General features: G+C 45.3%; 1 protein-coding gene across 2 annotated transcripts in view; it reads right to left on the reverse strand.

The window, feature by feature from the left end:
- PLXND1 (plexin D1) overlaps positions 1-15,313 on the reverse strand; it is a 226,404-nt gene extending 211,091 nt beyond the window's left edge. For both annotated transcript variants that reach the window (XM_042451226.1, XM_042451225.1), the window contains exon 1: positions 13,617-15,313. In XM_042451226.1, coding sequence (XP_042307160.1) covers positions 13,617-15,143 — 1,527 coding nt within the window. In that variant the 5' untranslated portion in view covers positions 15,144-15,313. The remainder of the gene's footprint in view (positions 1-13,616) is intronic.
- Between the last annotated feature and the right edge of the window lie 6 nt (positions 15,314-15,319).

Raw genomic sequence — 15,319 nt, forward strand, 5'->3', positions numbered from 1 at the left:
ACATCCATGCTGACTCATTATCTTAAACCTCTTAAACATATTTGTAGCTGTTTCCAGATATTTACTAAATCTTATATACTGTACTTTTCAACAGAATCATGATCTGAACAGTTTACAGTAAAAGGAAACTGAAAATACACAATGTAATGCCATAAAAATAAAGACAGTCATGAAAGGCAAAATCAAAATCATACAGATCTATACCTACAAAGAACCTTATCAGATCAGATCCGAGGTCTTTATTTTTGCTATGTTTCTCACACCCAACTGGATGTCTCTAGCATACCCATAAGCTGGATGTTAGAATACCCTCCATTTGTTTGTTTCCCAGTAACTAGTATTCAGAAGGATGCTACTTCTGATCCTTGCTGTAGTATAGTATAGAATATACATGATTAGTAGCCACTGCAAGCATTATCTTTCACAAATTTGTCCAAATCCCTTTTAAAGCTATCCAAGTTGGTAACCATCACTACACTTTATGACAACTAATTCCACTGCTTAATTATGTGAAATATGAATAAGTGCTTCCTTTTGTCTGTCCTCAGTCTCCCTCCATTCACCTTCATTGGATAATCTTGGATTCTTGAACAATGGTGGGTTACAGACGGGCAGGGGAAGACGTCTTGGAGGTGTATTCTGCTGAATACGGAGCCTCCAGACCGCCCGCCCCGGGGGCGTGGCTCAGGTGTATGGGGCTTCCACATGGGGGGCAGTGAAGACGCCTCACCTGGGGCCGTTTCTGACCCGCAGTTTCCATACTGCCGCCTCGGAGGACGCCGCAAAGAGAGAGGCAGCTTCCGCACGGGCGGCCAAAAACGGGGCTTTTTTTTTCTTTTGCCGGCAGACGGAGCTGCGCAGCTGCGCATCATACAGAAAAGAAGCGGGGAAAAGCAGCACCTTTTTAATGCCGCTTCCCGCTTGGGGCGTGCGGGCGGCGTGTTCATGGCGGCATTCAGGTAAGGGCCGTCTGAAGGCTCTATCTTCATGACGTCATGAACACACCCCTTTTTGCCCGTCTGTAACCCGCCATAGATAGAGGAAGAACCTCATTCCTTTCCCTTCAGACTGTATATAATTTTTATAAATCCCTGTCAAAAACTAAAAATCACAGATGCTGTAACCATTCCTCACAAGGGAATTACTCCAGCCCCTTGATGATTCTTGCTACCTTTTTCTTTACCTTTACAATATATAATAATATGATTCTGCCAGGTGCTGAATACAATATGAAACTGTGTAATTGTTAAAAAAATTTCTAATTGCTATGAAAACTAGATGAGATACAGAGTTCTGTTTTTATATCTATTAAATTTTACGGGTGTTATTTTCAAAGGCCTGAAAGTAGCATCTATTCCGTGCCTAAACACATTGACTTGGAAATATGTCCCATTAATATCCATGGAACCTACTTTCAAATAAATTGCTTCAGAAAGCAGCCTTAGGGCTCTAGGTTCTACTAAAAATGTATGGCCCAAATACTCTAGGAATGGCTTTAAGTCATTCTTGAGCTTTAACTATTTCTCTTGATGATAATCAACTAATCAAAAGCTTACACATACATTCAATTTAATCATCTCATATATTTCATTCTTTGATTTGGGTTTTAGACTTAGGGCCAAACTACACATTACATGCAGTTGCTAATAAGTTTTCCCCTACTTTTTAAAAGCAAAAACCAGGTACAAAAGGCAGAAAATTTCAGCAGACTTTATTTATTTATTTGAAGATTTGTTCACCATCTTTAACCTTGCAGGGCTCTTAAGGAAACGTACAGATGGGGGAAAAAACTTAAAGCATTAAAACAGATAGATAAAAGAAAGAGCCAAACTCATTATTTAAAAATAGACTAAAACAATTTCTTTAAAAATAGTTCATAAAAAACACATACAACTAAAATAATCACAGAGGCCACCTGTGGTTTTAAGGACATTTGAAAGATTGGATTGTAATTGCATGCTAAAGGTTTAGGAGGAATGGACCCAACTTGACTCAAGTGGAAATTGCGCATTTGTTATGCCAGTGGGGGAAAAGGTCTGTCACCTATACTGACCAACTCTTAAGGGTGGTGGAGCATGCAGCAGGGCTCAAAACTAGCATGAGATAAAAAGCACTAAGCCTGCTTAGTACTTGGATGAGAGATTCAGGGGATTCGGGGATCTGTGGATGAAATGAAATTGAACCTTGTGTCACATCCATAAAGCAGTCCAACTTATGCACACCACTTTTAGGACCAAAGTATATGCAACTTTAAAGGATTTTTTGTCTAATCATGCCATACTGCTGAATTTCTATAGCATGGCAGTGAGATGGTAGATACAGCACTCTCTGTGTTAAAATGGTGATAATACAGCCCTTGGTCCCTAGACACTGTCCTGCTTTAAATGCACATTTTTAAAAAAAAGAAATTATACTGACCACAAAATTTCCCTCTATCCAATCAGAAATTTTTCAGAATAAAAATTTTATCAGTAAAAAATTGTCTGCCTCATCCAGGCTGCTATTGTCCCATTTTAAAAACCTCAGACAATGGGGAAAACAAGTGTGTGTGTGTGTGTGTGTGTGTGTGTGTGTGTGTGTGTGTTAGGAAGAAAAAATCCTCCTTGGTTGTATCAGTCTGTTTTTGAATTATATGCTTAGGCATGTTTAGTCTGACCCTTCAAGGCACTGTAGTACAAATTCAAATGCCACTTCCATATCTCATTCTATACTACAGTAAGCGGACAAAAGGAGCGTGATTTTGCTCTTCCTTGCTACATATGAAACCAGCGTTTAATGGGCAAACCCCAGAAATGAAGTATATTGGCTTCATTACAGGATATAGTCATACAACTGAGGTATGTTAAATTTGTGGTTGAACCATCATATGCCTAGCCACAGACAAGCAGAGTTATTTAACTGAACCCGGGAAGGGGGGGGGGGGGGGCAGAGATTGATTTCATCAAAGCTCCTAACAGGTATTTTGGAACAAAACAGCTCTATATATTCATAATTGGTACTGCAGCCACAACGCTGTGGTACTGCCTCCACAACATTGTCAATTTGATCCTAGAGGAGGGCTCCAAGGTCCACTCAGCCTTCCATCCTTTTGTAGTTTGGTAAAATGAGTACCCAGCTTCTTGGGAGCAATTAGATTACACATTGTAAACCGCTTAGGGAATGCTAGTTCACTGAAAAGTGGTATAGAAATGTACTTGCTATTGCTTTCTATTGCTGTATAATTCAGATAGCTGACATGCAAGTTCTAAAAAAATCTATTATACTGAGCTACAGAGATTACTTATAAGTTGTTAAAATCAGCTAATACCATTTGGGGTAGCTTGTGTTTACAAAACGTACTGAAAACAAGATGCAGTTCATCAACTGGGAGTCAATTTGTTAAGCAGTGATTTGCTTAAGATAAGAAAGACCTTAGTTATAACTGTTCCTTGGCCATTCACTGAGTGAAGGGCAGGACACAAATACATAAAAAATAGCCCACTTTCAACTAGCAAGCCCCCCCTTTTCCTACTCCCTACATATTATACTGAAGTAAATTTAGGTAGGTGACACCAAGGGTTGCAGCAACCACAAGACTAATCTCCCATGCAAGCAAAGTGATGCTCCAAATTCTACAACAAAGACTTTTACCATATATGGAGTGAGAAATGCTAGATGACCAAGAAGGATTCAGGTAAGGAAAAGACACCCAGGATCATATTGAAAACATAGGGGCTCTAGAAACAGCCTGTTCAGGGGCGGCTCTATGCCGCCCCTGAGCAGGCTGGGTTGGAGACGCGGCAGCCGCACACCATGCCCTTATGATGCCCCTCAGGCACAGCACCATTTAGATACTGTGCATGAGGGATGTCATCATGGCGCGCACCATCTGTATGGATGCATGCAAAGATGGTGCCTCAGGAAAGCGTTAGGGTTTCTGAGTGTGTAAACGCTCAGCCCCCGCACAACCCTAGTTCGGGCCCAGGCTGACACAAAGTGCTGGTGTGTCTAGGACCGTAATCTCAATAATAGAGCATACCAAAGAATTTCAGAAGAAAATCAACCTGTGCTTTATAGATTACAGCAAAGCTTTTGATTGTGTAGATCATTAAAAACTATGGATTAGTCCTAAAGAAATAGATGTGCTTAACTTGTACTCAGAACAAATTATTACAGTTAGGGCAGAACAAGGATAAACAGAATAGTTTCCAATTGACAAGGGAGTCCGGCAAGACTTCATGTTATCACTCTCTGTTTAATTTGTATGCTGAAAATATAATACATAAAGCAGGATTAGACTAGGAGGAAAGAGGTGTGAAAACTGGAGGAAGGAACATCAACAGTTTAAGATAAGCAAATGACACCATACTACTAGCAGAAAACAGCAGAGACTTCTCTACAGTTGAACATTTAATACAGTTGAACAAAAATAATGACCACTGATGATTTATATGCAAGTTGGCTCAGAAATTAATCAGAGTGGAGATTGCAGTCAAGAAATCTGAAGAAGTCTAGGGCTGGGAAGGGCAGCTATAAAGGAAGTAGGCAAGAGCCTGAAAAGTAAAGATATATTATTGACTACTAAAATTTGGGTTGTCCATGCCATCATATTTCCCATTTCTATGTATGGTTGTGAAAGCTGGAGAGTGAAGAAAGCAGATAGGAAGAGAGTCAAATAAATTGAAATCTGGTGCTGGTTAGTTCCACAGATAGTGTGGAATCCAAAAAAAGGCAAATGGGTGGTAAAGCAAATCAAACCTGTACTCTCCATAGATGCCAAAATGACTAAACTTAGGCTGACATACTTTAGTCATATCATGAGAAGACATGACTCATTAGAAAAGACAATAATGCTAAAGGCAGTAGGAAAAGAGGACGAATGCATTCCAAGTAGACAGACTGAGGCTGCACGTGCACTGGAGAAATAATCCAGTTTGGTACTACTTTAACTGCCATGGCTCAGTGCTATGGAATTCTGGGAATTGTAGTTTGCTGTGGCACCAGAGCTCTCTGACAGAGAAGGCTAAATGTCTCACAAAACTACAATCTGCAGAATTCCACAGGATGGCAGTTAAAGTAGTGTCAAACTGGATTATTTCTGCAGTGTGGATGCAGCCTCAGTCAAGGAAGTTACAGCTCTGTGTCTGCAAGACAGCAAGGCTGTTGATAAAGGGTGAGTACTTTTAGCGGTGAATATTAGTCAAAATCATTTTTCAAATAGCACTGAAAATACACTGAGATAGTTTTAATGTGGGGTAGAAATTGTAAATATGAATCCATATGCATATATCATTTATATACAGTCAGATCTCGGTATCCATGGGGATCCGTTCCAGACCTTCCCCCCTGCAGATACTAAAATCCATTGGTGCTCAAGCCCACACTGTCCCCAATGGAGGCATGGTCACACAGCCATGCCACCATTAGGTACAGCCCCCATTCTCTCGTGGTGGCGCATTCATGCAGCTGTGCCACAGCTCGGGACAGTGCAGGCTTGCCATCCACAAATGCTTGGATCCGCGGAGGGCAAGTCAATGGATACCGAGGGCCGACTGTAACAAAGAGCTGGTGAAATCATCTCAAATGTTTTGTATTTAACAATTCATCTAATGGTGATTGACTGGTGACCAAGAATTTCCTGCAACCAGTTCCTTCCAGACAAGTGAGAACAGAGGAAAAGAGGGCTTGAGCAACTTCTGTGCTGGGTATTAAGGAAATAATTTCCTGCATGGCAGGGGGTTGGACTGGATGGCCCTTGTGGTCTCTTCCAACTCTATGATTCTATGATTCTATGAAGTCCCTTCTTCTGCATTTAGCAACAAAAGGCAAAGAAGGGTCAGGTCATACTGTCCCTCCTTTGCTAACTGACTTGGTTTCCACACTGGCTATAATCAGAGGATGGGTTTTACTTCCTTCAGCACCAGTATGGAAGCCAAGAAGTCTGGTATGGAAGCCAAAGCAGAAAAAGAAAGCTCTGCTTATTCATCAGCCCACTCTGCTTCTTTGTACTGATCACAGAGGAAGTGAAGGCCATTCTTCCACAGCCAACAGGAAAAATGCAGCAGAATGGTCAAGGAGAAATGGAGAATAAAAAGGAGGTGAGTAATATTTTATGCAGGCTTGTAACTTGAGGGGGTGGTGGCAATAACACTGGCTAAACATGCCAATTTTTTTTTTAAGAATTTCTCTTTCAGAAGATTTCTCACAGAATATTCATCCACATTACTCCTTAAACTCAGCAAAATTCAGAAGATAGTTTGGAGATAATACTTTAAAGGAGATAAACTACCAGTGGGTATGTGTTATCTACCCTCTCTCCCCCCCTCAATTCTTTTTTTAAAAGTTTCAGATGAAATTGCACACTGCTTGTTGGAATACAGGAAACCTAAAGAGCAACTGAACTTCTAACTTTAGAGAAAAGTTATTCTTTAAAATGGGACGCATGTGCAGTTTGTATGCACACGGTGCTTCTGATCTTGGCCATATTCATAGCTTTTTGCCTTCATTCCCAATCATATATAATATCAATCATTATAAACTTATCTTTATTTTTACAGCATATACTGAGGCTATAAGGAATACATCTTTAAGCTCATTTTAGAAGGAAAGTCAATATCTTTAAAGCATTAATATATTCATCATTATTTAATACAGAAGTGGTTACTGTACAGTAAAGTTAGACATCAGACAGTCCAGGAACACAATAAAAACTTTCAGTTAACCCTGCCTTCTCTTTAGGCCCTTTTCAACATGCAACAAATCTGTGCTTTATCCTACAAGGAACTGGAGTTGTGATTCTTAACTGGATGTCAGTGGCTTAGCCACTGTAAAAATCAGAATCTTAGCTTACCTAAATTAGTTACAGTGGAACGTATGATTGCATGTGTGAGCATACTTAGTGTATTCACCCTTAAGGAATTAACGGAATCACCATCTAATTATCAAACATCTTGGCTCTGGGTGCTTAAAACCTGTACTTGAACCTTAGTAATGCTTATCTATGAATGACTGCAATGACCCCACAAATTTTAGCACAGCATTGAAGCTGCCATGTCAAATGCATTTGGTTAACAGAAGAAACCGTTCTGACATTGCCTGTGGAAGGAAGAAACTTTTTGTCATCTATCTTGCTTGTGAAATCAAATAGATGTTTTATGGTCCTTGGTAGGTACGGGTTGCATGTCTTTCTCAGAAGAGGAAGAAAATCAAATCCTACTGTGATTTGATGTTCACTTTTCAAAAATGGAAAGCAGACACATCTGTTACTAGTCTTTGCCTCCACTTAGTAATGTATTGTAACAAAGCAAACTTTCACCCTAAAAGCAGTAAAGAAAAGCAGCCTGTGTCTCTACACCCTGAACTTTACACATCCAGTACTGTGCCAATGCAGGGATGCGCAGGCCAGGGGATGTGGGAAGGGAGCAATAATAACTGGACACACATTCTCAGAGCTGCCTTCCTTCAGTCTCTGTGCAATGAGAAATAACCAAAAGTGGGCGGGGGAAGGGGGAAACAAAACTCTGAGTCACTTGGGACGGAGAATATGGGAAGAAAGAAGCTTCTTGAGAAACAGCGGGGTAGAGGGGCTGTTTAAATTCTTTGTGCATGTGTGTGTTTGAAACCACTGCACATTTGGCTTCAAGGCAGACTGCAATGAAATCTAGTGGACTTTCACAATGTATGCAGCGTCAGTAGATGATACTGTGTGAACATAAACTTTGTGGGGAAAGATTATCACTGTACTCACCCTGTTTTTTTCCATTTTTCTAACAGAAATCCCATGTGCTGTAATTATACAGTACACTCATCTAACAACAATATGCCTGTAACATCTAACACAAAGCTGTGATTTTGCTTCAAAAAGTATACACACAAAAGACATGTGTGCAGAGGGACCCAGATAATCATGTGGCTGTCTGAATTCTTCGGGGGGGGGGGGGGGAACAAATCAAAAGTTGAACCCTTATGAAGATTATATTCCTTCCTCACTCCTCCATTGTATGTAAGTGCCCTTTCACTTTCTCCCCTATACTATGTTTCCTCTCACTCCAGTTGCCGCAGAGAGAAGGGAATAAGCAGACTAGGAGTCTGACTGTTTATCTGCATGTTTACTGTTTACTAATACATTTACTGTTGCATGGCTAGGTTGTGTGTTTAAATAAATTTGGGATCTTCCAACATGTTGTTCGTTTTTGTGCCTTGGACCAGTGAAGTTCTAAGACCTACACCTAATTTCTTCTCAGCTACAGTTTGTAAGAGGAAATATCTCAGAGACTTTGAACAGGCCTTCAGCGTGCTAAATGACAAACTAAAGATATAGACAACTAGTTTCATATCCCCATAAGGCATGTTCCAGTAAACACAGTATTAACACAGTAAGGCAGTATAAGTATAAGCTGACAAACTAGATCCAAACCTCATCCTAACCTACCACACAATGCTGTTGTGAAGATAAAATTAGGGAAAATTAGAATTATGCACTCTACCTTGAGCTCCTTGGTGAAAAGGCAGAACATAAACTATTCTTATTAAACAACAGGGGAAAAAACATTCACACACAGTCACACATCGATTTGGCAAACAGAATCCAAATATAAAGATTAAATCCTCACAGCTGAATGGAATTCGGACTAATTTTATTGATTCAGTCTACTCATGTCAAGGAGGCTCTCAGCAGTTTTGTAAAAGTGCACTGTTTGCAGTACAAAAGAAGTGAAGTACTGAAGAACTACCTAGAAATGGCTTTCATCATTAGAGCTCCAGTAGTTTCTGGAAGAAAATGATCACCTAGATCAGTGATTCCCTAAGTGGGTGGCACACCCCCACCCCAGGGGGCAGTGGGAAGATCCAGGGGGATGGTGAGAGGGAAAGGGGGCAGCAGGGAGAGCAAGGGGGGGAAAGGGGGTGGCAGGGGGACCTTCAGTCAGGGTATTCGTGCACAAGAAGAACAAGGGGAACTAGTAGCCTTTAGGACCATGGTGGGCATGAAACTTCTTTTTAGGGTCCCTTAAAACCACAAGGCAGCCTCACTGATAATTTCATGTGGTGGTGCGTCCTGCTCTTTGCCTGCTGGCATGAGCTCACTCCCTTAGCTGCATCTTTCACTGGTGGTGGCAGTGGTGATGGCGGTTGAGAAACTTGTGAGGCTTGGGCACAAGATATCACTTCTATGGCTTGGAGTGGCACCAATTTGGGACAGACTGACTGGAGTAAATAAAGCACATGGCAGGGGGGGGGGGGGAGCAGTGGCAAAAAAGAACTTTCAGATTTGGGGTCCTGCTTAAGCTTTGTGAATTTTGCTGAGATTTGGCTGGCAGGTTGGAGCTGCTCTGCTGCTCCGGTTTTCTTTCAGCAGACAGGGTGAAAGAGGTAACAGATGAATCAATGTTTGTGCATGTATTGAGGGGGGGGGACACTTGGAGCTGTGTGGGGAAGACATGCCTCTGGTGAAAGAGAGGGAGGAATATCTGGGGTTGATTCTTGGAGAGCGTCCTTTATTTTGGAGGGCTCTTGTAGTTAAAATCTCTCCCTTTTCCCCATCTGTGCCAGTCTCCAGTCCAGGGCACGTGGCCTCTGTAAACCCCGTAAACACACTGACTGTGTTCATCTCCATCCCAATGAAGAAGGACTGAGAGTCCTTCCTCACCAGGAAGGAGGAGCCCTGGTAGTGCAGTGTTTAAATGCATGTATTATACCCACTCACTCACAAACCACAAGGTTGTGAGTCCAATCCCAGCCAGGGGCTCAGGGTTGACTCAGGCTTGCATCCTTCCGAGGTCACTAAAATGAATACCCAGCTTGTTATGGGCAACTAGCTTACACTTGTAAACTGTTTAGGGAGTGCTTAAGGGCACTTATAAGCAGTATAGAAATGTACTTGCTATTGCTATTGTACAGGTCACCTTGGGAGCAGCAACTGAGCAGCTGGCCAAGCAGTGATTGAAAGGCCTTTTGTCCACACTGGCCTTTGCCACAAGGCTTGCATGGATGATAGGCTTCTTGGTTGCTGTTCAACCAGCTTGGCTGGTTGCTACTCCTAGGGTGACCAGATGTAAAAGGAGCAGTGACCAAGATTGGTTGTTTTGAATTTGCAGTAGAACAGTAGACCTAATATCAAGAAATACATATTGGGGGGGGGGGGGACACTAGGATCGTCAACCAAGATAACAGGGGGTGGTAGCTAGAAAAAGTTTTGGGACCACTGATCTAGATATATTTAAGTTTGGATTCTGGTCTCTTTATAGTACAGATATTGCTTTTGTCACCTAAGCGGATTATCTCCCCAATGAAATGAATGGGGATAGTATATTCATGTTGATTCCACTGGCTGTCTTAGCTACTTTCACTACCATTAACCAGGATATCTTTCTGGTTCGCTTCTTTGAGATGGCATTTGGAAGTCCTGAATCCTTCTTAAAGTAGCAAGTTCAGAAGGTGTACTAGGAGAAACCTCTTCAATATCACAAGTACCTACACCTATTTACCATATATGTAAAACTGCACAGAGAGGTAACCTGGAGTTTGGGAGTTCACGGCCACCAGCATGCTCAGCTCTGTATCTCCTTTCCAATAAATCCAAGGAAAGCACTGTGGTTCTAAATCAGTGTCACATCTCAGTAAATAGGCTATATTAGGGGAAACAAAATGAAGCTTAATCCAGACATAACAGAGCCAGCCCTGATCGGTCAAAAGGCACTCAAGAGATGAGAGAGTAAGGTGATTTTCAGTTCTCTTGAAAACTTGGGTTTGCAGTTTGAGTGTATTCCTGGATCCCCGATGCCCAGGTTTCAGTGGTGGCAAAGAGAGTATTTTCACATTTAAAGTTACTGTACCAATTATGCCAGTCTGGAAGATGTTTGGCCACAGTGTCACATGCATTAGTTACAGTCCATTTGGACCACTGTCATGCATTTCACATGAGGCTGCATCTGAAGAGTGTTCAGATGTTTCAGCTGGTCTAGAATGCTGTGGCCAGACTGCTGATCAGGTTTTGGGGGCATGTGACTGCCTTGTTATAACAGCTCCACAAGCTACTAGTCTATTTCTGGGTTCGGCTCAAAATGATGGTTATGCGCTATAAAGCTCTATGCAATTTATAATCTGGCTGTTTCAAAGATCATCTTCTTCCTCATCAGCCTACCCAGATTTTAAGGTCTCTGGGAGATGGTTTTCTCGAGCCCTAGCACACTCAGAGGCACATGTGGCGGAGATGTGCAGAAGGCTTTCTGGGTGGCCGCTCAGGCCTAGAAATGCTGAGAGAGTTGGCCTCCTCTCTGTTGTCTTTCTGCCAGAAAGCCAAGATCTTTTTATTCCAACATATGTTTGACATCTAATCTGGGTTTTAGGTGAAAGATCCATTGTTTCTTTCTATTTGTTTGTTTTTAACTGTGGTTTATAAGGCTTTCTTCTATTTGCTGTTTGCACTGTGTTTATGTATCTGCTATCTTCACTGTATTTCCTGTTTTCCCTGTGTTTAATCGTGTGGGTTATTTGTTTTCTTTGTATCTGCTTTTATGTGAATTTCACTCTTGTTAAGTGTTTTTAGCATAAAGGGAGAGAGAGGGAGAGAGCGAAAGGGAGAAGGATAGACATTTAATAAGTAAATAGAAGCCTAATGAGTCTTTTAATACTAGTAATACTTTGGACATCCAACCTGCATGAGACATTAATTTCTGAACTGCTAAAAATTAACCATGAAGTGCACAGGTTCTACATCCAATGCCTGCATAGAATAACAGACTTTTTGGAAGGGGCCACAAGCGCCATCTAATCCAACTCTGATTGTCCTCTACAGAATCAGTACTGAGAAAAGTACAAAACATCACTCAGGTACATATATCCAGGAGTTACAGAGCAGTATTTTCCACCCAAAATTAGCTAGCCTTAGTCTCAAGACTAACAGACTACAGTACTATGTCAGAAAGAATGCCAAATACAACTGGTCATGAGACTCTGCTGTACATGTGTGAGAGAGTATTCTTTTCACCATCTCAGCCACACAGTTGCCTTCTAGTGGATGCTTAGCCCTGTGTAAAACCTGCCTCTCGCTCTCCATCTAGTAGCAGCTATACTCATGGAACAGGATTATTGTCAAAAAGTGTCTGGTTGTAGCAGGTTTCCTACTCCCCCAATATTCATTCTTCTGATACTTAAGATGAAAATGTTCTTAAGGAAACAAGCATGCTGCTAAAATGGGTGAATGCCTATGAAGTCTAGCATCCTGTCCCAAGTCAGACAGGTCCAAAGGCAATTGTGTCACAGCCTCCTACTTGGCCCCCAGTAAAAGGCATTGCGAAGCCACATCCTCTAAACAAGAAGCTATCCTTGATAGTCCTGCTGGTCATGATGGATTTGCCTAATAATTCCCTTTTAAAGTCACCTAAATCAGTTGCCATCACCACATCATGTGTCAGCAGACTCTATACAACAATGATTCACTGCACAAAGAAACACAAACGACTGCTCAGAGAACCTTTGTTGCAATTAATTTCATTTGGAGAGCCTGGGTTGTAGTGTTGTGACAGGGAGCAGCTAATCTCTAGTTACGTTTCCCAAACCATACATAACCCTGCAAATTGTTACCCACCTAGCCTTTAGCAGTCTTTTCTGTGAATGAAGACCAGCAGGTGCTTTTGGGTCATTCCTCAAGCGAAAGCTGCTCTGAGACTTTTTCCACCTCTTTTCCAACTTCCCAAGAAAAATCCCTCTCTGCTGCTAATAACCAGAAAGGTGCTACTAACCTCCTAAAGTTGCAGGAAACTCAGTGCTTTGGTAGTAATACATCAGTTGCTGGGCCAGAAGCCTGCCCTGAAGCCTTGGTCCCCATTCCAGATCTGTGGGGGGCCAGCTGTCCTTGGTGGGTTAGGCAAACCTCTTCTGAACAAATCTTGCCAAGAAAACCCCAGGATAGGTTTTGCCTTGAGTCACCACCAAATGCATCTGAGGAAGAAGACTGAAGCCTAGGAAAGCTCATGCTGCCAATGTCTTTCCTTCCATTAGCCTCATAGGTGCTACAAGATCTCTCTGTGTACTGATGCTACAGACTAACAGGGATATAGCTTTGAATTCTACCGTAAGTCTGAAGGTACTTGGAGGCAAACAACCAATGGGAGCCCAGGTGGGCAGGAAAGTGTTACTTAATAACTGGAACCTCCAGGTAGCTTAAGACTATTTTGCTCTCACTTAATGGTCATGGAGGGTGGGGGGGAGTACTGCACCATGTGGGGAGAGGAGGAATGAATGGATGAATGAAATGTATTACGGTCAATGACCAGTTCAATGGGGAGAGGATGGTGAAACCTTCCCTCCCCGGCTGCAATCCCCCATTGAAAATCGGCCTCCAAGTGGGGAAGAACTTCCCATCACTGCAGGCAGACAGTCAAGGCTCTCCACCACAGTGGCTCACACAATCTGAATACCTCCCCAAACTAGAAATCCCAGGATCCCACAGGAGAGAGCCCTGACCGCTCAAGTGGTTGGAAGAGAGCCCAAGGGCCACCCAGTGACCACCATGAAAGCACCTCCATCCAGCCTCTGTTCAAAGACCTCCAAAGGAGGAGGAGGCGATGCTACCACCACTTTGTGAGGCAGCGTCACAGAGCTCTTTTACCGGCCGAAAGGCTCCTGCTGCTGCTCACCTGGATCTTCCTCCTCTCGCAGGCGGGTCCGGTGCCTTGGACGACGCTGTCGAGGACGGTGACCAGCCGGGCGTCGGGGGCCACGAAGCAGGAGTTCCTGGCCACCCGGATGGCCTCCTCGATCTGGGCGAAGCGGAAGGCGCAGAGGGCCGAGGGCTGGGCTCCTGGGCGGCCCCCCGAGGAAGAGGAGGAGGGGGAAGATTTCTCGAAGACCCCGAAGAGCAGCTCCTGGGGCTCCGGAGGAGCAGGGAGGCCCCCTTGGGAGCCCAGATGGAGGGTGGCTTGGGCCGGGAAGACCGACACCAAGCGGTTGAAGAGCTCCCCTCCGGCGCTGCTGCACTGGAGCCCCATCTGGATGTAGGACTCGGTGAGTTTCTTGGTCTCCCCGACGGGGAGGGAGGCGGCGGCGGCGGCGCCTTCCTCCTTCTCTCCCTCCTCCTCCTCCTCCTCTTCCTTGGCGTCCCCTAAGCAGATGCGGGCCAGGAGGCTCTGCGAGGGGCTCTCCTTCTCCCGGGCGTTGGCCTCGCTGTTCAGGGCCAGGTAGGCATAGGCGGGGCTCCGCCGTCGGGGCCAGGAGGAAGGGGCCCCCTTCTCCGTCGCCGTCCCCTTCCCCTTCTTCTTCTTCTCTGCCGAGGACGGAGGGCCTCTGCCGCTGCCCCGGTGGAGGAAGGCCCGGACGAAGCTGAGCTTGTGCCTCTCCTTGGCGCCCTGCTTGATCTTGAAGACGTTGTCGTCGGAGGGGTTGATGTCGAAGGTGAAGAGGCGCCCGGGGTCCCCGCCGCGGGCCTCCAGGCTCCGGATGGCGATCTCGGGGGTGTTCTCGAAGCGGTGGTCCTCCAGGCTGGCGTTGCGGGGGAAGAAGGGGCTGCCCAGGCCGGTGTAGGTGGCCGCCACCAGCAGACGGGTCCCCAGCCCTCCCCGGCGCCGCAGGACCAGCCCCACCGTCGAGGCGTTGGCGTGGTTGGCGGCCACGTTTAACATGCTGGGGAAGACGGTCACCGGAGCCTGGCTGCTCCCGCCGGCCCCCGCCTCCTTCTCCTCCCCGGCCCCCGGGGGAAAGGCCACGGCCACCACCGAGATGTTGTCGAGGCTGCGGAGCTGGCAGAAGCCCTGGAAGAGCGAGCCGCAGACCACCAGCAGTCCCTGCTCGGGGTCCGGCTGCAGGAGCTTGTTGTAGTTGTCGGTGGGGCGCTTGGGGTGCTCGCAGGAGGCCTGGGGCAGCTGGGGCGCGTGGCAGAGCGGGCTGTCCGCCTCCGGACCCAGCGCCTCCCAGGCCTCCAGAGACAGGTTGGGCCCCGACAGCTGGAAGAGCCGGTTCACCGAGGCCAGGTACACCTTGGCCGGCCCCAGGGCGAAGTTGTTGGTGGCCGTCGGGGAGAGGAAGCGGTGCTCCACCTCCAGCGCCCGGCAGCCCCCGGGGAAGCCCCACAGCAGCAGGGCGCCCACCAAGGGCCACCAGGGAGCCCCGGGCGGAGCCCGCTCAGCGCCCCGCCGCCGCTCCCCCGCAGCCCTCCTCCGGCCGCCCATGCTGCTGCCGCTGCTGCTGGGGCTGCTGCTCCTGGCGCAGGTGATGCTGCTATTGCTGCTGCTTCCTCTGCCTGCTCCTCCTCCTCCTCCTGGGCATGGGGACCAAGAGGAAGCAGCTCTACCAGCAGCGCCCAGGGAAGAGGCCAGAGGGAGACCTGTTCCTCTCTCTCTCTCTC

The sequence above is a fragment of the Sceloporus undulatus genome, chromosome 2 (assembly GCF_019175285.1).
Source record: "Sceloporus undulatus isolate JIND9_A2432 ecotype Alabama chromosome 2, SceUnd_v1.1, whole genome shotgun sequence".
NCBI lineage: Eukaryota > Metazoa > Chordata > Lepidosauria > Squamata > Phrynosomatidae > Sceloporus > Sceloporus undulatus.